The sequence below is a fragment of the Gymnoscopelus braueri genome (genome assembly GCF_963280865.1).
Source record: "Gymnoscopelus braueri genome assembly, chromosome: 14".
NCBI lineage: Eukaryota > Metazoa > Chordata > Actinopteri > Myctophiformes > Myctophidae > Gymnoscopelus > Gymnoscopelus braueri.
In genome coordinates, this window is record NC_137619.1 from 7,497,307 (window position 1) to 7,525,108 (window position 27,802).

The window sequence follows — 27,802 nt, forward strand, 5'->3', positions numbered from 1 at the left end:
CATTAAAAAAAAAAGTTTAATCTGAAACACAATGTTATACAATATAGAGGGGTCCCTACTCCCTGCTTCATCTCTCTCTCAGCTAGGGGGTCCTTGGCCTGAAAACCGTTGAAGACCCCTGGGCTAGCCTATTAAGCCTATATAATATGATTTCCCAATGATTCTGCTGGCTCACAGAGGGCTCACAGACATGATTTATAAATGAGAACCTCCTTCCATTTGAAATGTGTTGGAACCATGGCGGCTTAGATTCCAGTTCCATTCCTAATATGGGCAGAGATGTGCAATAAGAGATATTCAACACAGCCCTATAGTGGTTAGCAGAGGGGCATTTGAGGACATTCATTGCGACAGTTTGAGCCAGCCACCATTTATAGTTATTTAACTGTCTTAATGTTTTAGATATCAGTGTCTGTCTATCTATTCTCTCCTCAAAAAGCCAACATGATCATACCCACTTAATTACTAATGACTAATTAACTGCCTCCAAACAATTACAAATGTATTTTTGTATTTCTAAAGATGCCAAGTGGTTTAATGTGCTTAACTCATTTAAATGTATCTTTACTATGGCAATTTGAGAGTAGCCGATATACAAGCTCTCAAGGCATGAACTGCAACCCATTGTGAGCTTGTGGATCTGCTATTTTTTTGCAATTGTAATTGTTACATATTGTTTTATTTTTAAAAAAGTTTAAAAGTTAAAATTGTCGACTATAATAATGACATGCCAAAAAATAGGGACACCAGTGTGAAAGTGGGTAAAAGAAGGAGGGGGGAAAGTGACGCATCTCTTTCTAACATGAACATCTTGGCGGTGTTTACGTCATTGTTGCCATGTCCGCTTATTATAAGTGATTTTGGGCTTGTTTTTCTGTAAAGTTGCTTGTAAATATTGGTAGGCTAGTTGCGGGTTGCGTTTTTTTGGGGCTTGTTTCTAAAGTGTAGTTGCTTATTTGGGCTTATTTCCACATTTGTAAATTATTATTTAAACCAATGGTTCTCAAATATTTTTGTATTAATTAGTTTTGTGCCAGGGAGACCCCCATGTCTGTGTTGTTAGAATGTTTTAAAAAAATCTTCCAAAATATTTTTTTTACTTTTTTTTTCCTTCAAGACTTTTTGGAAAAGATTCTTCAAGATTTTTGGCAGATCTACAAGCTCACAACGCGTCACGAATTATGCGCTTGTAGATCGCCAATGTATAGCCAATGTATCAGTTAATCAGTGTAAGGTTTAAGTACCGCCTTGTCGCTTCTTTTGGGCTTATTTTCATAGGCCTGGTCGCTTATCTCTCTCACAATATCTGGCAACACCGGTTTTCGTGTCACCCAGATCCGGATCTGACCGGTTCTATCCGGTCGTGTGCGCATGCGCACTGGGTGTAAACAGGAAGAACTGACTAAACCCAAAGGAAAAACTGAAAGAGGAGGAAGAAGACATCAGACCATAGAGGAGAAAAACACCTTTAACATCTGCTTTATGCACGAATTGGCGTAAACAAGAGACGCCGAACCACACTTATTTTAATAACAACAATTATAATATTAATAATTGCTAACATACGCTATAAAGGGCCAGACAGTGACGGCGGATTAATTCCACCTCTAATGTAATGGCCTCCTGCTGAGCTGCACACAGACTGGTCCTCGGCGGGTCGGGTGGGGCTGTGCTCTAAATCAAACAAACCCTCCACGTTAAGGCTGTCACTTTAGCTTTAGTTCTGCTGTTTGGGTTGGTTTGTTTTATATTTAATAGTGATAATAACAACAACAATGGTTCAGAAAGACAAGGCGCAGGTGGAGTCTCAACATCAGCAGCAGGTCAGTGGTGGATGATGATGATGATGAACTGAAGTACTCACTCATTTGTTACTTAAGTAAAAGTATCAATACCCTATTGAAAATTATACTCTGTTACACAAGTACAAGTTCGGTATTCGAAATGTACTTGGAGTAAAAAAAAGTACAAAAGTATTGGCATCAAAATGTACTTCAAAAAGTAGAAGTGAAGTAAAACTACCTCGTTATGCAGAATGAATTCCCCATTTCACAAGTTTTCCGATGTGTAAAAATCTTTTGAAAATAGCAGATCTACGCGTTGTGAGCTTGTAGATCTGCTATTTTCAAATAGCCTAAGTATATATATATATAGGGCTGAAGTGATTAATGTATGTGTTGTAATAATAATCAAAATCTACAAAGTAACTAGTAATTATAGTTTTCTAATAATTGTAGTGGAGTAAAAAGTACAATATCTGCCTCTGAGATGTAGTGGAGTAGAAGTAAAGTGAATTGGAAATAGTCCAGTAAAGTAAAAAATACCTCAAAAGTGTACTTAAGTAATAAGTACAGTACTTGAATACACGTATTCAGTTACTTTACACCACTGTGTGTGTGCAGCAGGTTGAGGTGGAGCCGAACCTGTGCTCGGTGCCGGAGGAGGCCTGCTGTGTGGTGGAGGAGGAAGGGGCCCCGGGCTCCGTGGTGGAGGAGGTGCAGGAGGAGCACGGTCACCCGGGCATCGCGGTGGAGACCATCACCGGACACAGGCCGTTCATCAGTGGAGTCGTGGAAGGTAAAACATTGTTGTGTTGTTGGAGGAGGTGGCGCTTGCCACAGATCTGAGTCATGTTGACAGCTTGTAGGTCTGTTCTTGTCGGCAGGAGACGCCGTGGCACAAAGACAATGCAGTGTGTGACACTGTCACTGGCGCAGTGGTCCGTTGATAAATATTAAAGGGATAGTTCACCTAAAAAATTACTTATTCTCTCTCAATTACACACCCCATGATTGAAGCCTTGAATTCATGGAGATTTTTTTCTTGAAGCATTTCTATGCCAATAATTTGATGACCGCCGGCGTAAAGATGCTAATATCTCGTCATCAAATTATTGGCTTAGGAATGCGACGAAAACGAAATAATCTCCATGAATTCAAGCCCCCATGGGGTGAGTAAGATAAAAAAAAAAAATCATTTTGGGGGTGAACTATCCCTTTAATCTTGTGACTGGTGGTGGGTTCATAATTTGAAGATGGTGATGAGAGTAAATGTGAACCTGGAGGCCAATTAATCTAATATATATATATATATATATATATATATAGTAATGTTAATCATTAATTAAATTATTATCATTAGTAATCAAATCAATAGTATGCTTCTTTCTTGGGAGAACCATGAATATCACAGAGGAGCTTTCTTCAGCCGCGCCGACCCTGTCCCCCCTAGTCCAGGCCTATTACACCGGAGCAAGTGGCCAGTTAGTCCCAGTTTATACCCCAGGACAAGTGTCCTGTCCAGTAATCCCAGTTTACCCGGGGCAAATTGCCAGTAGTTCCAGTTAAAACCCCAGGGCAAGTAGGCAGTAGTTCCAATTTATACCCCGGGGCAAGTGGCCAGTAGGCCTGTTTATACCCCAGGGTCAGTAGTAACAGACAACTGATGAATGTCAGCAGACTCAGACTGTATTGACGCCGTTGTTTGTTTGACACAGGCTTTTATGGTCGGCCATGGACAATGGAACAAAGGAAGGAATTATTCAGAAGGTATGTCGACCGTATGTTTTTTCTTCTTTGTGTTTTACACTGCACTACAGTGATTTATATTGACATGGACACCTTTTATTTTCCACAGGCAACACAAATGGGGGCTGAATACATATCTTTATGCTCCTAAAGATGATTACAAACACAGAATGTTCTGGAGAGAATTGTACTCGGTCGAAGAAGCAGGTGAATTCTCTCTACTTATTGGAGCCTAAGTCAACCGGAGTAAAATTGTCTGTTCGTCTTGAACATTTAAAACTGTATTTCTTTCACTGAGATTCTCAGTGCTAACTGCAGTGCCAATAATTGATTGATTTGTTCAACTGTCTTAGAGCAACTCATGACTCTGATCAGCGCCGCAAAGGAGTACGAGATAGAGTTCATCTACGCCATTTCCCCAGGACTGGACATCACCTTCTCTAATCAGAAGGAGGTTTCTACCCTCAAGAGGAAACTTGATCAGGCAAGAAGACAGCATTTTTGATAATCATAAAAATATCTAATAAAACACATTGCAATGGCATCAGCATGTGTCCAATGCATTTCACCAATTTCCATCATATATTGTAATGTTATATAATTGCCATTTGCTTTATCCTCGCCTCCCACTGTCTCTCTCTTAGGTTTCTCAATTTGGCTGCAAGTCGTTTGCCTTATTGTTTGACGACATCGACCACAACATGTGCCCGGCTGACAGGGAGGTGTTCAGCTCATTTGCTCATGCCCAGGTGTCCCTCACCAATGACATCTTTCAGTACCTGGGAGGGCCAGAGAACTTCCTCTTCTGTCCCACAGGTACGTCGTTGCCTTGGCTGTGCTAATTACAGATCTTTAACCGTTTGGCCTGAACCCTGAAACGAAATATTGTTTGGATTAGATTATTGTAACTCGCTGTATACTGGCATCGACATAAATGTATTCCCTTTTGCCTGAAATGCAGAGTACTGTGGAACCTTCTGCTTCCCAAATGTTGCACAGTCCCCCTACCTCCTCACAGTGGGAGAGAAGCTACTGCCTGGCATCGAAGTGTTATGGACCGGTGAGTCTGATGCCGTGGAATTTAGTTCAGCATCATTGCTGAGCCTGACCGTATTAATCAACTCGTATGAAAGATAATTTCGTGTGGTAGATGATGCATGATCTGTTGTGTAATTCCTCCAGGTCCAAAGGTGGTGTCCAACGATATCACAGTGGAGTCTATTGAGGAGGTGACTAAAATCATAAGGAGAGCGCCAGTGATCTGGGACAACATCCACGCCAACGATTATGACCAGAAGAGACTCTTCCTGGGTCCCTACAAGGGCCGTTCGACGGAGCTCATCCCCAGACTGAAGGGTGTCCTCACAAACCCCAACTGCGAGTTTGAGACCAACTTTGTGGCCATCCACACCCTGGCCACCTGGTACAAGTCCAATATGAACGGAGTGCGCAAGGATGTAGTTATGAGTGAGTATGATAAAACTCTTAACACATTGACCGCCGGGCCCGTAGTTCTACGGGCCGTTAAATCCAACGGTTAAGTGCCGATCCCGTAGCCTACGGGCTGTGGTGCTTTTTCCTTTTTTTCGAAAAAACTTTTTTTTTTCAATTTTCTAGGGGGACCATTTTCAGTGTAACCACCCGATGTCGACCGGAAGTGCGATCCCGTTTTTTGTTTCCCGTCTGCCTCCATTCTAAGTCGTACACAAAAACCCCTGTAAACCTATGTAGTTTTTCATCCTCGCATTTCCCATGTTAACATAAACGGTCAGAACTCAAACATGGCGGCTCCGTTTGACACGTGGTTTGGACTGGTACACGCAGGGAGATGTCGCCGATGTAAACAGACCGTGTACGGCTCAATCTTAAGGATTTTAACAAGATCTATGGCGACGTGAAAAAAACAACAATAAAACGTTGGCACTGGTGAGTACATTATGAGATTAACCTCTGGCGGTCAATGTGTTAAACCTGTGAATTGAACCACTTTGAAACCTTATATAATATTTACTTTGTTGACCGAAGTCCCTAAGGGGTCTATACTTGGTCGCCCCCCTCTACACCAAATCTCTTAGACAAAAATAGGCGAGCTACAAGCTTGTATGTACTGTATATATATCACCTATTTCCGCAGAATAGTGGCCCATTATGACATGCCCAGATTAGGGATAAATGGTGCATTTATATAGCCCTTTTATCCAAAGCGCTTTACATAGATCGTGCATTACATTCACCCATTCACACACACATTCATACACCGATGGCGGAGGAAACCATGCAAGGCACCAACCTGCACATCGGGAGCAATTAGGGGTTCAGTGTCTTGCTCAAGGACACTTCGACACTAACTCTGGGGGAGCCCGGGATCGAACTGGGAATCTTGCGGTTCCCATCCGGCCGCTCTACCCTTGAGCCACTGCCACCCCTCATGAGTCATGTTAGGGATGTTAGGGTTCATGTGGATAAAGTATGGTCACTGCCTCAATAATTTGCTCTCACATAGATCATCTGGTATAGCAGTAAAGGTCCGCCTCTCTTCCACGTCCTTACCTCTTCTTCTTTTCTTTGCCCAGCGGACGGGGAGGACAGCACGGTGTCCATCCAGATCAAGTTGGAGAACGAGGGCAGCGACGAAGAGCTGGAGACAGACATGCACTACAGCCCTCAGCTGGCGCTGAAGCTGGCCCTCACCGAGTGGCTGGGGGAGTTCTGTGTGCCTCATCAATACAACAGTAAGTCACGTTATTACTTTTCCACGCCGCTGTTCCACATTATGTGCCTGGGCCTGTCACAGTTATTACATAATCGTCTAATCGTATATATTTTTAGCATGTTGCAATTATTTGAGTGACAATCAATCGTCAACTTAAATTTGTAATCGTGCCACCTGTGGTTTCTGTTGTATTCGCATAGCTCTTGCTTTGGCTCACGTGTGTAATGTTTCTTGGGATAGCCTACAGCTATAATCTTTTTAATGCCAGATGAGAGACAGAGAGAGAGCATGATGCAACATCATGTTTAACCCATTAAGACCTGAGGCGATTCTTAAAAATGTTTTCTAAATCCTAGCAGTTTTTTGAAAAAAAATCAAAAAAAAAATAACGATTTTTCAAAAATAGCAGATCTACAAGCTCGTAGTGCGGCACTCGGTGCCGCGCTACGAGCTTGTAGATCTGCCAAAAATTACACAGATGCTTCTCCAGGTCTTAATGGGTTAAGGCAAGTTCTTCTTTTCAGGCCGACAGGTGCTTCTCGCCCATGCCAAGAACTTGGCCGTAGACGTGTCGTCCCAGAGCGTTCCCCCGCTCTGTTCCGCTACCACGGTCACCGGTGTGTTCCAGCAGCCCATCATGTCCCCGGTAGTGCCGTCGCTCTGCCCGGATCCAGACAACCACCCCATGGCCAAAAGACACCAGGGAGTACAGGAGGTACGTACGTTTACTAGTCCAGTTGTTCTCAAACTTGTTCGAGCCACCAAGGACCCCCAAATTGATATATATTTGGCTGTGGACCCCCATCTGAAAATGTTTTGTGCCAGTGACCCCCAGAAGAGAAGATATATGTAAAGGGGAAAAAAATCGAAATGTTCAAAACATTTCTGAGATTTTGCAAAGAATTTCAAAAATGGTAGATATACAAGCTCGCTGCACGGCACGAAGTGACGTGCTGTGAGCTTGTAGATCTACTATTTTTGAATAGCCAACGTAAACATTTATAAAATGGTTGAAGTGATTGTGATGCTATATTAACAAATTTCACTGAGGACCCCCTGGAACCCCCCCCCCCACTTTGAGAACCAATGGCACAAACCACATTTACAAATGAGGTGTATAAATATAATTTATGAATGGGACTGTCATTTATATGATATCTTCAAATTTTGAGAGGGGAGGATTCGTTTGGGAAGATCTTTGCTTGAATGTTTTCCCTTTGTGTCCCCCTGGGCAGCCTGAGGTGGAGGAGCCCATGGAGATGGTCGTAGAGAAGGCAGAGCCAGGAGCAGGCGTCGAGCCCGACTCCGAGGAGAAGCTCGTCGTCGCTCCCATCCTGGCCGACAAGATGGCCGACGACCTGAAGCCCATGGACACGGACAAGGAGAGCCTGGCGGAGCCCAAGTCTCCGGAGGAGTCGATCCAGGAGGACTCCTGCAGCGACATTGCCCCCATGCAGACCGATGACCAGCTGAAACAGGTACGTGTTTGTGTGTGTAGGCCTGTCACGGTTATTACATAATTGCCTGATGGCAATTATTATGCATTGTTTCCATTCATCTGTATACATTGGTCTGTTTAAAAATAGTGAAAATAGCTCACAACACGTCGCAGTGCAACGACGCAGTTGTAAGCTTGTAGATCGGCTATTTTCACTATTTCTTTTTTAAGTTTTTAAAGTATCAAATTATGAATTGCATGGACTGTTTGGCTATAGTAGTCATTTCTTTGTGTATATTTCAGTAATAATAGGCCTTGATTTTCAGTTTACAAAACTTAAAAGGCAGAAATTTTATTTCAAATCATTGTACGCTATTTTGTACGTTGTACGTTGTCATGATTGTGAACAACCCTTATTTGCTTGCTGATGCGAGCATACGTCTTCCGGCTAGATGTTTGTGGCTGGTCTTAATTTTCCTCAGGACCTGTACGTGCCCGGCCCCGACGAGAAGCCCCTGTTCACGACCGCGCCCCTCACGCTGGAGGACCTGACGCTGCTGGCGGAGCTGTTCTACCTGCCCTACGAGCACGGGCCCAAGGCCGTGCAGATGTTGAAGGAGTTGCACTGGCTCAGAGCCAACAGCAGCAGTGTCAGTGTCAACTGCAAGGGCAAGGATCCCGAGGTATGCGGCCAGTGTTCATTTTGACGAATTTTTTTAATGCTTTTTTCATCTTTTAGTCATATTTTAGTCATCCGAAATGTTTTTGTTTTAGTCTAGCTCTACTGTAGTTGACTAAAGATTATACGATTTTAGTTGGCTAAACCTACAGTTGATTTAGTTGACTAAAAAGCTATTTCGGTAGGCCTCGATGGCGTTGTAATGCTTGATTTATACCTAGCTGCAATCCACAAGCTAAATAACGCATCGCAGTGCGATGCGTTATTTATTGATTATTTTGCAAATTTTTTGCCTATAATGACAATAAATAGGGAAGCCAGGTTGAAAGTGGTTAATATCCAGCTGCTACAAAATGGTGGAGGTGTACTTCCTATACGGCCCATTGGGTGGTGCATTAGTGACATGGGACCACAGAGTTGAGCCTCTGCTCTAACAGGGTATCCATGGTAGGGTTGGGCACTTTTAAAACGGTAAAAAAAAAAAGGATATTGATTCCTATTTGGTTGTGAATATAAATTAATTGTCGGCAGTTTTGCTGTCTGTTCGTCTGTAATAGGTTCTGTGTATATAACTACCTCTGGATTTCAAGAAGGTGGCAAACTCCGGTTCCGGTTCAGTTTCCTGTAGCTTCGGATTTGAACCGAAAACCAAATTGACACCTTCAAACGTGTTTCCGGTTCAAATCTGCGCCCGAGCCAATCTAACGAAACTGAAACGGAACGGGAAATGAGTTTGCCACCATCTGGAAACCCGGGACTACAGGTTATGCACAAAACCCATCGTACAGTTCTGTTCTAACAAGCTCAACTTACAACCTATTTCAAACATACACTCGTGGGATCCAGGCAGCACCAGTAAACGTTGGACGTTCGCGCAAGATTTGCCGTCAGATGCCGGCACCCACCATTTGTAGGATTTGTGTACCATTTCGCCTCTAGTGGCTCCAATTGAGTCGGTAATATCAGCATATCCCGCTTCCCGCATAGCACTAACTACTACTACTTTGTTGCGTGCACTGTGTGGCGCACTGTGGCACAAAATTACGTGTTGTAACTCACAACTTATGAGCTTGTCGGTTGACTATTTTCTACCACCACTCAACAAAGTATAAATCAGGCTTAAGGATATTCTATCAATTCTAACAATCTTCCCCACCACTTTTTGTCCTTTCGCTGCAGGTATTAGAGTGGCAAAATAGGGCTGAGCAGTTCGAGGACATGTGCTGCTCTGTCATCCAGATGTTCACCCGTCTGTCCAACTCCGCCAACCGGACCATCCTCTACGACCTCTACACCTACATCTGGGACATCAAGAGCATCATTTCTATGGTCAAGTCTTTTGTCCAGTGGCTAGGTATGTATGACCGGGGATGCCGAGGAGCACTGAACCCCCACAAAGTAGTGGCAAAAAAAAAATTGCCTGACCAAATCCGGCAACGCAAGTATCAACCCTATTTCGGATAAGCTACACAGAAAATCATTCGATGACCATTTTTGCGAGCAATCATGGTGGCTGCAAGGAATTCCTCTTCCAGGCTAGAGCTTCATAGTTTAGTCATGCACATATATAATCATAAACATATTCTGCACAATCTGCATAACAGATGGTAGTGCTCATTGTTTGACCGCATTCCCCACCTGTACATCAGGTGAGAACCTGAGCAGCCTCTTAACTCTTGTAGTTTGAGCTAATCGCCTTCATTAACGATCAATCACGTCGGACCAACTCGGCCACAATACACATTGCATCGTAGTAGTTTTGATTCTATTTATTGCTCTTTTGTGCTTTTTCTACACAATCGTGTGTAAAATGGTTTAATTTGTCTGACTGAATGCCGCCTGCACTGCTAGGGGACGACTGACCCATGACAGGTTTCTCCATTTGGGTTGTACCAGAGCTAGATCTTCTGTGGTGACTTGTCTCTCCAGCAGGGTCACTGCTGCTTGCTGTGTGTCCAGTAACATCACTGTTGCATTCCCAACCCCAGACACACTTGCTTCCATCGCTCTTATCTGTGGGGATGGGCACTGGGGGAAATCCCTACCTCCCTTCCCCCACCTTCCTCCCCCATGCCCTAGCGCGCACGCGAGCTTGGACAGCAAGGTGACTGGGAAGGCCATTCTGGTGCCACGACATATCCAAACCAATCCTTGAGAACATTTGGAAAAAGAAGGACATGACATCCTTCACGTTCAGCTGTTTTGAACAGATGAACCCGTTATTTGTTATACTGTATTTCAGCAGCATCCTCTCTGATCTACTCTGTTGAGTAGCCTTAGTAATGAAGAGGACCCAAATGTATTGAAACCCCCTGAATGATTTGCTCAAACTGTATCAAAGGTTGACTCACCTGGTATAGAACTAGCCTAATTTGTCTCTTTCTCTCTCCTTTTCTCCCTCACCTCTGCTCTCTCTCTCTCTCCCTTACCTCCCCTTCTCCCTCTCTCTATGTCTCTCTCTCACACTCACTCACAAAATGCAACGGGAGCACCATGATACAACTTGAATGGCATTCAGTCTCGATTTAATTGGAGTGTTGCTTTTGATGGGAGTGTGAAGGCACCAGCATGGCCCTGTAACCCAGTTTCATTCACAGGTTTCTGTCCTGTCCGGCTATAAAAAGCCGGTACAGCTGAGGACTCTAACCTGCAGTACACAGCAGGCAGCATGCCCACACTGGCAAAACACACATCATTCAAAAACTCAATACCTCTGGTATGCAAATTATCACAACGGTTCTCGCCAGCAACAGGGAAGCAGAGCTATTCATTACTATGAAAATGACACTTTACTGTGTGTCTGCATTTGAACCTGTGCTAGTATTAGCGTGTTACTACAGCCTTTAGCTGTTGGATGCTGTTGCAGCTGGCACTCAGTCACTACCACCCCTGGTTTTTGTGCTGAGAATACTTACTAATAATTATTTTCTACTGTTTTCTCCCTTCACTGTGTACAGATGGAGTATACACGTTTCTACTGCTTTCGGATCGACAGTGGCCGATAATATGCACAGTGCAGATCTGTCATCTGATTGTTGTTGTTCATTTTTTTTATTGGGTTTTGTTTGTTTTCCTTATGTCAAGAGTGATCAATATGTATATATATATATATATATATATATATATATATATATTTATGTATATATATATATATATATATATAAATTATTAGAAGTAGAGGAAGCAGCCCCCGGATGAAGTCACATTTTGCGCAGCGACTTAGCTCAGTGATAAGTGTTAACTCCAAAATCTCTCTCTCTGGCAGATCCTCTCTAACTTGTTGTTTTGTTTCTACCAGTAGGCTAATAGAGATGGCTCAGACCAGCCCCTGGTGCACCTACTCAAGGGAATTCATACCTGACTTTTAAAATGTAACTGGGATTAGTTTGACTGTGCAGTCAACAGTCTATGTACTGCTAACCTTCAGTATTGATGGCAGAGTAATTTGGTCCAATACTGTATGTCCGCTGTGCATCACTGACCATTTTCAAGTCTTTATTTGGGTTAAAACCAGTGGTGGAAAAAGTGCTCAGTACTCAATACTTCTTTATTTAAGTAAAAGTATCAATACTGCAATATAGAAATACTCTGTTACAAGTAAAAGTACAAAAGTACCTTGATGTACTTAAAATGTACTTAAAGTACCAAAAGTAGAAAGTAGTCATTATGCAGAATGTCCCATTTCACAAGTTTTCAAATGTATAAAAATCATTTGAAAATAGCAGATCTACAAGCTCACAATGAGTCGCATCGCGACGCATTGTGAGCTTGTAGATCGGCTATTTTAAAATGGCCGAAATGTATATAGGGCCAAAGTGGTTAATGTATGTTTTGTGATGATAATCAAAATCTACAAAGTAACTAAAGTTTTCAAATAAATGTAGTGGTGTAAAAGTACAATATTTGGATCCGAGATGTAGTGGAGTAGAAGTAAAAGTATTGGAAATTGGAAATACTCAAGTAAAGTACAAATACCTCAAAATTGTACTTAAGTACAGTACTAGTTAAATGTACTTAGTTACTTTCCACCACTGTTTGTGACTGAGTTTGAACATTGGCTATTGTCAGTGAAGAGATGTGGTGTAGCGGACCTAGGATAGAGCCCTGGGGGATATTTTCTTAAGTCTCTCATGCATGTCTCATCATATGGGGGTGCTGAGTGAAAGCAACGTTTTGACTTCCCTCTTGTGGGTGCACCTGTGCGCTGTGTTGTGCCAGCTCTTCAGAGGTCAGGGTGAGGTTGATGTGTGTTTTGGTGTTCCCGGGCACCCTGCGCGCTTGCATTTGTCTAGTCACATGACAAGGGCTTCTCCTCCATTATCAGCAGGTTCAGACATAACTCTGTACAGTCCATAGACATGGTTCCTCCTCTTGGCTGTCAAGAATCATGATAAGCCGCTGTCGTGTAGCTTGTTGAGCTTTTTTAAAGAAGGTCTCTGGATAGCAGAAAGCTATGCGCTTTGTGTAGTCACTGAAGACATGCCCCCCCCCCCGCCCCGCCCCTCACATGCTACAGTGTGTTGCTACTGTGCATTTCATTGCTGGTCTGTCTTGATCATGTCTTTGAATAGTAGGTTGAGATGTCACCATGTTATGGGGTGGGGGGGTGGGGGGGGTGTTCATCCCTCCTTTCTCTCTGTCCTGGTTTGATAACTCAACGCTCCCCAGTCATGTGACGAGGCAGATAAGATGAGAATGTGACTTCAGACGAGGTGCAGAGATCAGATCAGAGGGGTGATGGCAGCTGAAGCTTACTTATGAATTATAGGTGCAGTTACATTTCTTTTGTGTGGCTTATCATGACATGGGAATAATTCTGGACTCTGTAGGCTTAAAGATGGCTTTTCTTTTAAAAGCCACTTGCCCAGTTTTGCTGGAGTATATATGCCATACCTTTGCTTTCCTTATGGGTGGAATAGCCTTAAGAAGGCGTCCAATCTTTGGTCGTGGACCTTTTGCTAGGAAGAAATAGCCAGGTCCTGAGGGCCATGTTTTGTTATATTTTAATTTGACAAGAGTTTGGGGAATATAAATCACAGAGGCATAGTTTTGCTTTCAACGATGATTATTATGACGAGTCCGTCCTTAAATTGGACCATGTAAAATCGGAGACGTAAGCTTTAGTTGCTTGAGCCCCATTTCATCAGAAAGCTTTTCTTTTTAATATAATTTGACTTTTCCAAACCACGTCCTTTTTTTTAAACGTGTTTTTTTAGTAAAAAATTGACTTATTTATTTGGATAATGATAGATACCTCTGTGACCCCTACCCCCCCCTTCCTCCCCCATTTGACCATCCCTTTCATTTGTGTCCGAGAGCCCCATCCTGTGGTAACGATGTCCGCTTGGCTCTGCTCCTAACAGGGTGTCGTAGTCAGTCCTCAGCACAGTTCCTTAGTGGAGACCAAGAGCCCTGGGCCTTTAGGGGAGGTCTAGCAGGAGAGTTCCAGGTATCCAATGCACTGAACCTACAGCAATCAAATGGAAAAGAGTGTTAAGAGTTAAAGAAGACAATGATAATGCGTGCGCAGGTATGAGAGGGTTTGGTCTGTCTAAGGTGAGCTGATCAGATATGGTTTCAATGGGGTTCAGAGATGTGGTCCAAAAGAGGCCAGATGTTTGACATGGCACTTCTTAATCAAAACCAAAAAATGAATTAATACGTTCTTTCAGCGACTGCCCAAAGGAGATGCTGCTTTTCCCTAGCGCACGCAGTTGCAAAGCGAGCATGGCTAGGTTTTTATTTTCATGACATCTCATTTCTTTGCAGGAAAAGCACAGTGCAAAAATTATACCCCCCCCCCCACCCCCTTTCACCCTTTGCACGCACATGCATCGCAGCGCCAGCGTGTTCGCCTGCGGAAAACTCTACGAGCAAACGCGCTTGTCTAGCCTACAAGTAAAAAAACTCCATTCTCGGAGTGTAATGACACTCATAGGGGGGCAGTTAATAATACTCTTATTCAATTACTTAACGTCAGCAAATGACAACTTTCATCTTGGGCTTTTGCTCCTGGAGTTTTCGTTCTCTTCCTGCGCAAGCATCATTACTTTTCTCAACAGGAGGTTCCCAGCGCAGCGAAACTTTGCGATGCCTTAGAAAAGGGAAAGGAGCATCTCCTTTAGCCAGTAAAAACCTTGCTCAGACCAAAACGCTGCTTTTATTGAGTTTAAAACAAAATGTGAATTTTGCGTCTCGTTTGTTGTTGTTTAGCAGTCAGAAAGGTGTCATGTTTGCTGCCGTTTTCCCACTGTCGGATCAACAAGGGATGTGAGCATTTTAGAAGTTCCATCTTTTTTTATAATTTTCTTTTTTACAGCACAGGTTTGCTGTGTATGCTCTTTTTGATCTGATAGTGGCTCAGCTGCAGCAAATGGACCATGAGGCTGTCAGCCATGGCCAAGCAAGCACTAGTGACAGAGGAACTTAAACCTGTTTGTTTTGATGCCCACAGCGATTGTTGCCAATAGAGGGGGCAAACGATCTTTTCTTCCAGCCTCCACCTTCAATGCCAACCTCCAAAATGTATTCCTTAAGGCCATACTATCCCAAAGATAAGGTGAGAAATTAATTTGTTTGATAATGTTTTTTTAAATAGCGAATATATTGCAGATCTGCAACACGTTCTAAGGATAATAAGGATAAGGATAATTCCTTTAACAGGTCCGTTTATGAAAGTCCTTGCGGTCTTGTTTGCAATGAGGGCCTGTGAGCAATTAGGGGTTAAGAGTCTTGCTCAGGGACAAATTTCATTTCATCGACACATTTGCTGGCCTGGCCTGGAATCGTACCTGGGGCAACCAGGGCCTCTGGCTCCCTAGGCGGGCTCACTAACCACTCAGCTATGGCCCCCCTGAACTTTTAGGTGGTCTTTTTCCAAGAGAGAGTCAACAACAGTTACTGGGTGCATCAATGGATGCAGTCTATTAATAATATTAGAAAGGTTTATTTTATTGGTGTAATACATGCTTGAGTTATTCAAGATCCAAAGCCCCCAAACGGTCATAAACCACTGTAATAGATGTTTTTTTGCTTGAATTGTGTTAGTTTAAGTGTGAAGTGCTAGTAAGTAGAATATTCCCAGCAGAACTGGCCTAGTTTATGCGCCAAATGCTTTGAGGTTAATCTACCATGGGCCGTATGCTTAACCAATAAACCGAGTGTGCTGCACTTAGAGGCAGCTTTGGACTGCTTTTCAGCACTAGCTCTCGATCAGGGCTTGTCGTGGCTGAGCTAAATTAGCTTTGAAAATGTGCAGATTTTAGAGCGCTGTAATGTGTAGCTTTCCTGTCCTCCTACCCGAGATTCAAACCTGATTCAAAGCCCGCACGAGGGACAACATTTGCTGCTGAGCTAATACAGGAGGAAGCCCTTTTGGGCAGATGATAAATTAAGTTTTGAGCTTCATGCAGTACCACGTGTCAACCAGTAGGTGTCCTACCTGACCACAGGATCTTAATGTCTCAATATAAGAGCAGGAAGACCAACTACCCCCACCGCAGCAATGTGAACATTTTATTCACAAGAGAAGTTATGGATTGCAGGTTATTCTGCATGCGTTGTATCACATCACAACCTCAAATGTCTGTCTGTGTGTGTGTGTGTGTGTGTGTGTGTGTGTGTGTGTGTGTGTAGGGTGCAATCTATAAAATCTGCAAAGAGATGTACTCTGAAGGATATGAGGGGGAAATTGTTCCTTTCCCTGAGCAGGACCCTGACCTCATAGGAGACAGGTATGTAAGACCTTGCTATTTTTTGCGCTTGTAGGAGAATGTCCGACTAGCATTTTCCTTACCTTTTTATATGATGTTATTATGTCCTAGAGGACGAGTGGTACAGTAGAACATTTTCATAACTCCATCCCGAGTCCATGTGCTAGATCGCATATTTTTATTGCGATGTATTTTTTTGTTTTTTTTTAAAATATCTGACGTTCATATTGACATATAGCCACAGTGTTTGTGTTAGATGCGTCCCTCCGGAAGTCTCCCAAGACGAGATTTCACCCATGATTTCATCCAAGTCAGCTTGTAAACACTACGGCGGCCCATTTGGAACTGCCGTTTCTGTTTTATTTTTTAAATCGATTAGTTAGATCATACATGGGCAACTGGCGGCCCGGGGGGCCACATGCGGCCCCCACCTTCACTTAATGCGGCCTGCAGGTTAATATCAGAATACTGATTATATTATTGATTTCAGCTGTTACAATGCAAACATGACCCGCTTTAACTACTTACAGTCTATATATTAGCTTAAGCTTAGCTTGATGACTAGTATTAAAATTCTAGCGTCTTTTTTTATGTCCAATGCATTTGTATTTAAGTTCATAAAGTTAACATAAGTATAACTAAATGAATAAAAAATAAAATAAAAATGTTACTTTTCAGGATTCCAATTCAAAAATAGCAAAACAAATATCACGATTCCAATTCAAAAATAGCAGATCTACAAAACGCGTCGCGCTGCGACGCGTTTTGAGCTTGTAGATCGGCTATTTTTGCTACTTTTGTGTGACAGTACAGTACATAGTATGTAATGTGGCCCTCTGGAGTGAGTATGGAAATACAGTGGCCCTCTCCATCATCAAAGTTGCATCACCCCTGAGTTAGATGAACTGCTATAACCCTGCTGTCTCCTCACAGGTTGGTAGGAGGCTTCCTGACTCTGAGTCCAGACTACGGCTTCGTGCTGGAGGACGAGGAGAGGATCTGCGGCTACGCTCTGGGCACCGCGGACGTCAAGCCCTTCATCAAGAAGTGCAAGTTGAGCTGGATCCCCTTCATGCAGGAGAAGTACCTGAAACCCGACAGTGAGAAGGACCTCTCAGAGGCTGATGTAAGGCTCACTTTCCACCTTTTATGATCTGTACGTCTTGTGACACGATATTGTGTTTTGTGTTTATCCACTTAAAGGGATGGTTCACCCAAAAATATATATATATATTCGCATTCCTAAGCCAATCATTTGATGACCAGCGGACCGGTAGGCAGCGGTTCTGGTAGGAGACACAAAGGAGACTCTTTGTGTCTCCTACCGGAACTGCTGCCGGTCATCAAATTATTGGCTTAGGAATGTGACAAAAACTAAAAAATATCCACAAATTCAAGTCTCCATGGGGTGACTAATCGATAGTAAAAAAAAGTCATTTTGGGGGTGAACTACCCATTTAAGCCCTATATACTGTGTTGTACAACAAATAGTGAAAAGAGACAATCTACAAGCTCACTGACGGCAATTTTCACTAATTTGTTTGAACTGTTCCTGATGACTTTTTGACATGGCATCCTATAGTTTTTGATATCTTAACTGTTTAAACCAGGGGTCTTCAACCTTTTCAGGCCAGGGACCCCCAAACTGATGGGGTGATGGAGCAGGGACCCCTACCTACCTCGTAGGGTAGGGGGTAGGCTACCACATATATATATATGTATATATATGTATAAAATTGTGTTTTATATGTATAAACATGAACAAATTGTTGCCTGCTCCTACGCACAGGTTGTCCCAGTAGGTGTGCAAAAGGACCTTGTTGTCCTTTCTCTTCAAAATATGTATAAACATACCATGTTATTGTGCATTCAATACTAAGCTATTCAAATATGTCATCTTATGTTTAAAGACAAATTGACATTTTTTGAAAAAAATAAAATTAAAACAAGTTTTTAAAAACAAAAATATTTTTTAAATCAAACAACAATTTTGCGGACCCCCTGCAGTACCTCCGCGGACCCCCTAGGGGTCGCGGACCCCCTGTTGAAGACCTCTGGTTTAAACTGATGCTAGGTTCTTGGTTTACCTATGATCCTAGATTACTAAGGCACTACACTGTCTATTCATTTGATGTATGCGTTTACCTTGTTTACTGTAAGTCGCTCTGGATATAAAAGAGCGTCTGCTAAATGCCTAAATTGTAGAATGACATGCCCAAAATAGGGACACCAACCAAGCAGTGTCTTTTGAATTAAATCCCATTAATTTAGTCATCCGAATTTTTTTAGTTTTAGTCGACTAAATATCATAAGATTATTGTCGACTAAATCTACAGTTGATTTAGTCAACTAAAATGTATTTTGGCGGTGCCTTGATGGCGTTGTAATGGCAGATTTTACACTTGGTTGGTTGCATGCTGAAAATAGCAGATCTACGAGCTCACAACGCGTCGCAGAGTGAGCTTGTAGATCTGCTATTTTCAGAGCGCAACACCCGAGCTCAACCAAGCATAAAATGACTTGTCTTTTAGTTCTACTGGATCTCTTCTCCACTAGTCCCTCACTAACATTTTAGTCTAGTTTTTATTTGTTGAGAAATTGTCAATATATTTAGTCTTAGTTTTAGTCATCGTAGCTTAGTTCTCGTCAGTGAGAAAAGGTAGTCGACAAAAAAAATTCGTCATAGTTTTAGTCGACAAGCAACACTGCAATCAAGTAGAAAGTGGTTAAATGGCGTGTGTCGTCTCTGTCATACTTGCAGAGAATGATGCTAAGCTTCCATGAAGAAGAGGAGGGCGAAGGCCTCCCTGAGTCCTTCCTCTCCAACTTCCCCTCTCTCATCAAGGTGGACATTCACACCAAGGTCACCGACCCCAGTGTGGCCAAGAGCATGATGGGATGCCTGCTGTCTTCACTCAAGGCAAACGGTAGGCGACTGAGAGCCTGAAATCTTAACCCATCTGGACCGGAAAAGTATCTGCACCATTTTAGATTTCTTTGGCTATTAAAAAATAGCAGATATCATAGATATGTTCTTTGTCCCAAAACAATTTTTGTATAAAGTTGTAGACTGTTCTATAGACTCAATAACAATTAGCGACCATGCACCTGTGATTCTCACTTTAGATTTAGGAGTAGAAAAGTGTTTTAAATACTGGAGGGCAAATATTTCTTTACTAAATGACTCTTTGGTGACTGACGAAATCAAAAAATGTATGGGAGAGTATTTTGATATAAATGACAATGGGGAAGTTAATCCATCCATTTTATGGGATGGAGCCAAATCTATTTTTAGAGGTAAAATGATTGAAATATCAAGCAGAATAAAGAAAAACAGGCTGAAGGAACAAAAAGAATTAGAGAACAAGATTAAGATACTAGAGTCAGATCATAAAAATAATAGGATGAATGAAGCACTGTTGACTGACTTGAAACAAAAAAGACACGATTTGGAGAAGCTCTTGACATATAAGGCGGAAGGATCCCTGAGATTTTCTAATCAAAAATATTATGAGAGAGGGAACAGAGCCAGTCGCCTTCTGGCATTTCAGCTACGCAAGGAGCAAGCCAACCGTGTAGTTTCCAAGGTCTTTCACCCTGCCTCAAAAAAAATAGTAGTTAAACCAAGAGAAATAGCAGGAGCATTTGCATCATTTTATGAAGAGCTATATGACTCTCCAGCAGTAATAGATAAAGATGAGAAGTTAAATTCTTTCTTTTCAAAATTGAACTTACCAACTATTTTCAACGCAGACGCAACTAATATGATAAGAAATATAGAAGTGGGTGAAATAAAAGAAATTATCAAAAAATTTAAAAACAACAAATCACCAGGTGCAGATGGACTACCGGCTGAATTCTACAAATGTTTTGTAGAGGAGCTCTCTCCGATTTTAGCTAAAGTTTTCAACTACGCTCTGACTGAAGGAATTCCTCCTGGGTCATGGGCAGAAGCCATAATATCGGTTATTCATAAAGAGGGTAAAGACCCTACCAAATGCGAGGGTTACAGGCCAATAAGTCTCCTATGCAATGATCAAAAGATACTTACTGCCATATTAACCAAGAGAATCCAAAAGGTTGTGACACAGTTAATATCACCTGACCAAACAGGATTCATACCAGGAAGACAGGGAGCCAACAACATCAGGCGTACTCTTAACATTATGTCATGTGCAAAAAAGAGAGGTCAGACCTCCATGCTACTTAGTCTGGATGCACGCAAGGCCTTTGATGTTCTGGATTTGGAATATCTCTACCATACACTTGACAAGATGGGTTTTCATCCCACATTCATAGATTGGGTTAAAGTCATTTATTTAAATCCAAGGTCAAGGGTAAGAGTGAATGGCTTTTGCTCCAATTTCTTTGGCTTGAAACGTGGTGTCCGGCAGGGGGACAGTCTTTCGCCTTTGCTCTTCAATTTAAGTCTGGAACCATTGGCAGAGCTCATTAGACAATCAGAACAGATAAAAGGTATTAGAGATGATAGAGGGGAGGAACACAAGATCTCTTTATTCGCGGACGATGTACTTTTATATGTAATGGACCCTATTATTTCGATACCAAACATACTAGAAGTCTTAACAGAATATGGAGAAATATCTGGATATCAAACAAACGACTCAAAATCGGAAGCAATGATGTTGTCAGGTACTTGGCCACCACAATTGGATGACAAAGTTCGGTTCCATTGGTCCAGAGATGGCTTTAGATATTTGGGAATTGTTATCACTCCCTCTTTTTCAGGCCTGTACGAAGCTAATTATGGCAAACTATTGAAAAAGATAAAGGATGACTTACTTAGATGGGAAATTCTACCACTGTCACTGATAGGCAGGATTGAAACGATACGAATGAATGTTTTACCGAGGTTACTGTTTTTGTTTCAAGCATTGCCAGTAGGGGTACCAATGGGGACATTTAAAAACATAGATAAACTGGTGTCAAGATTCATTTGGCAAAACAAAAAGCCAAGGGTAAGACTCAAAACACTTTTGTTGTCCAAAAAAGCTGGGGGCCTTAACTTGCCCAATATTAAGTATTATTACTGGGCAGCACAGCTTAGGACCTTGATAGCTTGGATAACTAATGATTTGGAAACAGGCTGGGTGAGCATAGAAAAGAATGCTTGTCCCAATATTCCACTGGAGGGGCTGCCATTTGTAAGCCAAGAACAATGGAAGAAAATTAAAATAGATAATGAGTGGATTACATTCACTATAAAAACATGGTTGTCTATAAAAAAGAAACTACATCTCTTTAATTCCATATCCAGAGTGATGAAGATAGCAGCCATTCCAGATTTTGAGCCAAGATCATTAGATATCGGTTTCAGTAGATGGGCAAACAAGGGGCTAATCATTGTAGATCAGCTTTTCTCAGGGGAAACTCTGAAATCATATATGCAGCTTCAGCAAGAATTTGGCTTGTCAGGGATGGACTTCTTTAGATTTCTTCAATTAAGACACTATTTACAAACAAATACAAACTGGGAGCAGATCTGTAAATTGCCTTCAAATCTAGAAAAATTATTTATGTTGACCATGGATGGAGAGATAACAAGGAATCTGATATCCCATCTATATGGGTGGCTCCAAGACAATGTTATGGGAAATACTCTAGATATTAAACAGAAGTGGGAACTAGAAATGAACATCTGTATGACTGACAACAACTGGGAAAAATCATGCCTTAATGGCCATAAACTAACAAGCAGTCCTACTTGGAGAGAGTTTGAATGGAAAACAAAAATGCGAGTGTTTAAGACTCCCCAAATGCTAGCGAAATACAGCAACACTTCAGACCTATGTTGGAGAGAATGTGGGAAGATAGGGGATCATACCCACATATTTTGGGATTGTCCAAAAATACTAACATTTTGGAGGGAAATTCAAGGCGAGATTAAACAAATTATGGGAGTTGACATTCCTTTTGAGCCTGCGTTCTTCATACTTGGTGAGATTCCGGGTGGAATAGTGACCAAGAACCAGACATATCTGCTTGGGGTGTTGCTGTTGATCGCAAAAAAAATGATTACCGTGTCTTGGAGAAATGTGAAGCCACCAACTATCCAGCAATGGAGGGATAGGTTAAAAAGCATATACCTGATGGAAAGCATTACAGCTAGACTACATATGAGGACAGAGTTTTTCAATATCAGATGGACACCGGTAGTACTGCAGCTGCCCAGACTGATTGGGGATTCGGCCCCCCCCTAATGTCAAATTGACTGGACTTGATACTGTATATAGACTTGGATGTCTGTCCTGAAGGACATGTATGGACGATTGGTACTGTTGGAAATTGGAACAATGACCTTTGATTGCCTGTGATGCCTTTGTATATTTCTTTGATTTGTCTGATGATGTTCAAAGTGATGCAATTGTTTTTTGTTTTGTTTTTGTTTTGTTTGTCTGTTTTATTTTATGTATGTCCATAATGTGATTACAGAATGTATGAAAATTGGAAATAAAATTCAAGTGCTAAAAAAAAAAAAAATAGCAGATATACAAGCTCATAGCGCAGCACAGAGTCCCACGCTATGAGCTTGTAGATCTGCTATATAATCTGCTATAAATCTTTGAATGTATATTTTTTAAAGCGAACATTTGTCAAATATTTTGTTCGAGGGACCTCCAGAAGCAAAGATTTAGTTTCAAATATTAAAAATAAATATATGTATTCAAAGATTTGCTCAAAATGTTCAATATTTTTCAAAAATAGCAGATCTGCAAGCTCATAGCGCGGCACTCGATGCAGCGCTACGAGCTTGTATATCTGCTATTTTTGAATAGCCCAAAGTATAATAATGGTTATAGCAAAAAAATTAAAATGACGCAGTGTGCGTTCCCGGTCATAATGGGTTAAGTCTATCTGAATAAGTATGAGCACGTTAACAGTGCTTTTGGATCAAAGGTAATCTGATGTGTTGAGTCTGCACTTAAAGGGATACTTCACTTTCGGCGGGGGGAAACATTTAAAAAATATATTAAAAATAAATGAAAAAAGTAATGGAAAATTCATGGCCCCCTCACGCATTAGAGTGTCCTACTAATGTGTGAGGGGGCCTTTATTTTGCCATAACTTCTTTCTTTTTTTTTTTATATTTTTTTTTAATGTTTATTTTATGTGAAAGTGAAATATCCCTTTAAACATCCAGCCAACATCAGGGATTAAGGGTCATCCACACCGAGAATGATAACTATGACGATGACTAATGTCATTTTGAAAATAGTTCTGACTCAAGTGGATGGTGGGGTCCACACGGCAAATATAATGACAGTTGTATTTGTGTGGTGAAAATATCTCGTAGCTGTCACTTTCAGAGCAATTTGATGAACGATAGAAACACAGTGACAGCCAATCAAAATCCAATCCAGATATACCAGGTGTCACGTTCAACACATCTCTCACATTCATCATGTTTACAGAACGTTATCATTCATCAGTGTTGATGCTTACATGCATATTTTTATCTTTAATTATGTTTATAGTTATCATCCATGGTATGGACAGCCCTTTTATTCACACGCCCAGAGAAATTGTACACAGCCATATCTCCAAGCTTTTCTTTATTTAAACTATATTGAGATATCATCTTGTACTACATAAGGTGTAAAAACTAATTCTGTTCTTCTTTCTGTTCCATCCCCGTGTGTGTCGTCTAAACCTCCAGGTTCCCGCGGCGCATTCTGCGAGGTGCGTTTCAACGACAAAAGGATGTTGGACTTCTATAATAAACTTGGATGCTTCGAGGTTGCCAAGATGGAGGGCTTCCCCAAAGACATCATCATTATGGGACGCAGCCTCTAAAAAAAAAAGAAAACGCCAGCTAGCGACCAAGACAATGGCTCTGCTGCGGGGAGAGAACAAGCCTCTCTGGGGCTTTTCAAAAAATGTGTCTGTTACCTTCATCAGACAAACTTTTGAGTTTTATATTTCATAACCATCTGGGCCCACGGCCCAGACAACCTGTTTTTAGATAGTGGATAGAAGCACAGCGGCTGTACAGATTTTCTGGTACTGTTCCTATACACGTTAAATGGCTCCATTGAATTCCTTCTGAGAATCCAAACGGTCAAGGTTCCACGAGGAAGTCGTCCCCCAATCTCGGCGAGGTCGGTTGATTTGAGTTGGGATGAGTTGCCCCTCCTGCATTGAATTGTGGGGTATCCAATCTCACAGTGTAGTTTGGAGAGGCAGGAGGTCAACCGTTAAAAGGCTGAGTTACACTTAGATGTACCGAAAAATAGCCGATCTTGTAGATCTGGTATTTTTGGTGCACGACAACTAAGTATAAATCAGGCGTTATCATTTATTCTGGTAGCTGCTACGTCTGTACGGTCCCCACCATGACATAACGCAGAGTCTCTGTCTCTGAAATAGACAGAAGTGTGTGAAAGTAAGATGCTTCGTCGTCTCCATTATCCTTGGAGAAAGAATGCGTCTAGAGACTGACGTAGGAGACCGTTGTGTAGGCTGTAATACCTGAAACAGCAGGCCTTTGATTTGTCACAGTGTTTCAACTGATTCATGCGGTGTAACTGGCATTTATATGCCAATAGATATCTACTGCATATGGAAGGTGGAAAGTATGGCTTTTTTGTGGTTAGTTTGAGAGCCTGTCGGTAATTGATCAGTATCAATGGAAAAAGCTTAACGTCTAAATGACTCAAACTCATCTCCACGGTCTGCTTGAGTAGAGAGAGGGAGAAGCTTCCATTGGTTAATGAACGTGATTCTCAGCCCAGACCTTTTTAAGTGCTTTGCTTTTTTTTTTTAGACATGTGTTTTCAAACCTTTTCCTAATGTCGCTTTTGAACTCTCGCCTTTCAGTTAATTGCCTTTTTTTTTTAAACTTTAGTTTTAACGCCCGCAGAGGCCAGCGAGTTTAGACATTGATTTTATTTCATGGCTTTTCTAACCCGTGTCAGTCAGACTCGGATAAAACTTGGTGACACGCGTTGACCTTTGCCAGGCTTGGCAAAGTGACGGCAAAAGGTTTCAGAAATGTCATCCTTTTTTTTTTCTCTCTCTCATAATTGTTCTTTAACCGGGTATGTTTTAAGCATCAAGCTCAGCCATCAGTAATGCCTAGCTACGCTTAATTTATACTCCATCGCACGACTGTTCTTTTCGTCAAGTGTTTTTTGTTTTGTGAAATACAAATAACATTTCCATTCTTTTAGGCCCTCATGACAGTTTGTGGCTAACCAAAACAAGACCTGGGGCATTCAGATCAGCACATAAAAAAAAGAAAATAATTGATTTGTGCAATGTAGACAAACATTGTGTAGCGGGAGTTTGAGGAATTTGATTGGTAAAATGTATGCTTAATCTGTACTCTTATCGTAAAATGGCGTCACATGCCGAAAAATTGCCGGTCTACAATCGAGCTAGTAGATGGGCCATAGTCTACATCAGGCTTAAATACCAGAGTTATGACTGAGCTGATGGAAGTTTGAACACTCATAATGATAATAATAACCACTAGCCCACGCCCTAAAAACAGTGGCTGATCTGGCTGTGTTCAAGAGATTGCAGTGTTCCCTCCGCGTTCAGAACGATGCAGCCCGCAGCAGACCGTTCTGCTCAACGGCGACCGGTCACGTTGTCACCTTTCGTGTTTAATTGCATTCCTTCCTGCATTGTTTTATTATGGCATTGCACACTCTTGACTGAATGTTCCCTCCAGTTAAAAGCCTTGGGGCCCTGGGCAGTGAGTGCACTCGTTATTGTAGGTCAGTGGTCCATTTGGTTCTATTTGTACACTCTCAGATTTATGGGGGTCCTTGAAATTAAAATAAAGTTTAAGAACCACTGTTGTAGAAGGTTATTAAATCCTGTCACCAAAAGTGGCACTGAAATCCCCCCCTCCCCCTCCTGCTACTCGTCCCTACTAAAGAGTAGGGGGGGTTTGGAACAAATATTTCTAGGCCTTTTTTTTCGTATCTTAATGTTTTATACTCTTGATGTGTTTTAGTTTTTTTTGTTTTTGTAAATCTACCAAGTAAAAAAAAAAAAGGAAGAAAAAAAGAAGGCACTTTGAACCATAAAAGAAGTGCTGCTTGAGTTGCTTTATTATTATGACGGATCAGCAGTTTGTTTTCCTCATTGCTCTTCAGTAGATGCCTGCCAATGTGATGTTTTTGTTTTGTTTTGATACTGTTGTACATTCATTCATGACGTGCATGTATGAGGTTGTATTGGATTTGCTGCGGCAGAGGCCATTAGAAAAACCTCATCTTATGATACATGAGGGTTGGGGGGGGGGGGGGGGGGGCATGCCGCCCGGGGCTCTATGGGCATAATTCTCTGCAATGTAGACAGTTAGGAGCTGGGCGATTATGACTTCAAATCACTATCACGATTATTTCAAACTTTTGGTCTCGATTATCGGTTAATGAACGTTTATAAAAAAAAATAAAGGTGAAAGCAGACTTACAAGGGTCCATGTAGATCGGCTTCTTTCGTGCACCACCATTGTAAAACAGTATAATGATCAGACTGATCGATTCACTCGATAATTTTGTTCCGTGTCAATTTGTTGATATGCATCACATAAAAAAAAAATATATAAAAAAAACCTGCTTCTCGATTATTCGATTAACCTTCATGAGCAAGATTGACGGTTTATTGGTTCTAGATATCGGTTTTGATATATTTTTTGGTTAATTGCCTAGCCCAGTTAATCACAACACATCTGTTGAATGGTTTGGTCTTCAGCAGTGGTTCTCAAAGTGGCCTCCAGGGACCCACAGGGTTCCTTGAAGGCGTTCTAAATGGTCCCTTACATGTCTAACTCATGCGCATTTGGTTCCATTTTGTACACGGTCCTTGAAATGAGTTTTGAGAACCACTTGTCTTCAGTGTGTTGTGATAAGAGATGAATGAGGCTGCCCCCTGCGGGAACGCAGGTAGTTCTAAAATAAAGATAACTGACTGATAACACAAGGACCGGTTTCTCCGAATGGAGGCGTGGGTTCGAATCCCACTTTTGTCACCATGCAATATTAAGATATTATTCAGAGAGACCGGTCCTTGTGTTATCAGTCAGCCATCTTTATTTTAGAACTACCTGCGTTCCCGCAGGGGGGAGGGTAGCCTTATCTCTTATCACAACATTCAGCATTCTGTTCATTCAGCTCCAAATGCCCTGCTCAGCCATCACAGCCTGGCTGTCAAAAAGGAGGTTTGTCTGTGGAAGTCCCGTTATGATTTCTCTTTTGTTTTTGAGATGGATATTTCGCGCTCGTTTTAAAATGTTTCATTTTGCAGTTGTGTCTTATGTCGAGGCTTGTGCTTTCTTTCATCTTGGCCAAGTTCTGTGTTGACGAGCATAGCTGGAAATTGAACGGGCTTAGATTGTACATTTTATTTTGGATTACACCTTGTTTAAGAAACCTGGGCTGAAGTGGGGTGGGTGGGGGGGGGCTTCATAAAGGTATCAATTTATGTAAGATTTGTATGTAAGATAAGATTCATAACTAATAAACCGTTATAAGTGTTTCTTCCTTTTTTGTTGTCGTGGCTGTTGGCTGATATTAAACACGACTGTGGATTTTGATGCAGGTTTAACTTGGATTTTCTCTTTAACCCATTAAGACCAGGAACGCATCTGTGTAACCACTTGTAAACCATTATTTTATACTTTGGCTATTCAAAAATAGCAGATATACAAGCTCATTGCGTGGCACCAAGTGCCGCGCTACGAGCTTGTAGATCTGCTAT

General features: G+C 41.7%; 1 protein-coding gene across 2 annotated transcripts; it reads left to right on the forward strand.

Annotated features, from left to right (window-relative positions):
- Positions 1-1,408: 1,408 nt before the first annotated feature.
- Positions 1,409-27,484, forward strand: oga (O-GlcNAcase). Of its 2 annotated transcripts, none has more exons than XM_080448809.1 (19): positions 1,409-1,823; positions 2,403-2,577; positions 3,497-3,548; positions 3,637-3,734; positions 3,881-4,011; positions 4,172-4,343; positions 4,489-4,587; positions 4,710-4,994; positions 6,101-6,259; positions 6,765-6,955; positions 7,476-7,718; positions 8,131-8,361; positions 9,537-9,711; positions 13,721-13,806; positions 14,812-14,916; positions 15,993-16,090; positions 17,003-17,195; positions 18,831-18,996; positions 23,748-27,484. In XM_080448809.1, the coding sequence occupies exons 1-19, from the start codon at positions 1,776-1,778 to the stop codon at positions 23,882-23,884; spliced, it is 2,844 nt and encodes a 947-aa protein (XP_080304935.1). In that variant the 5' UTR covers positions 1,409-1,775; the 3' UTR covers positions 23,885-27,484. The 2 variants fall into 2 exon arrangements, with proteins under 2 accessions (XP_080304935.1, XP_080304936.1); XM_080448810.1 differs by having other exon boundaries at positions 2,406-2,577.
- Positions 27,485-27,802: the final 318 nt, after the last annotated feature.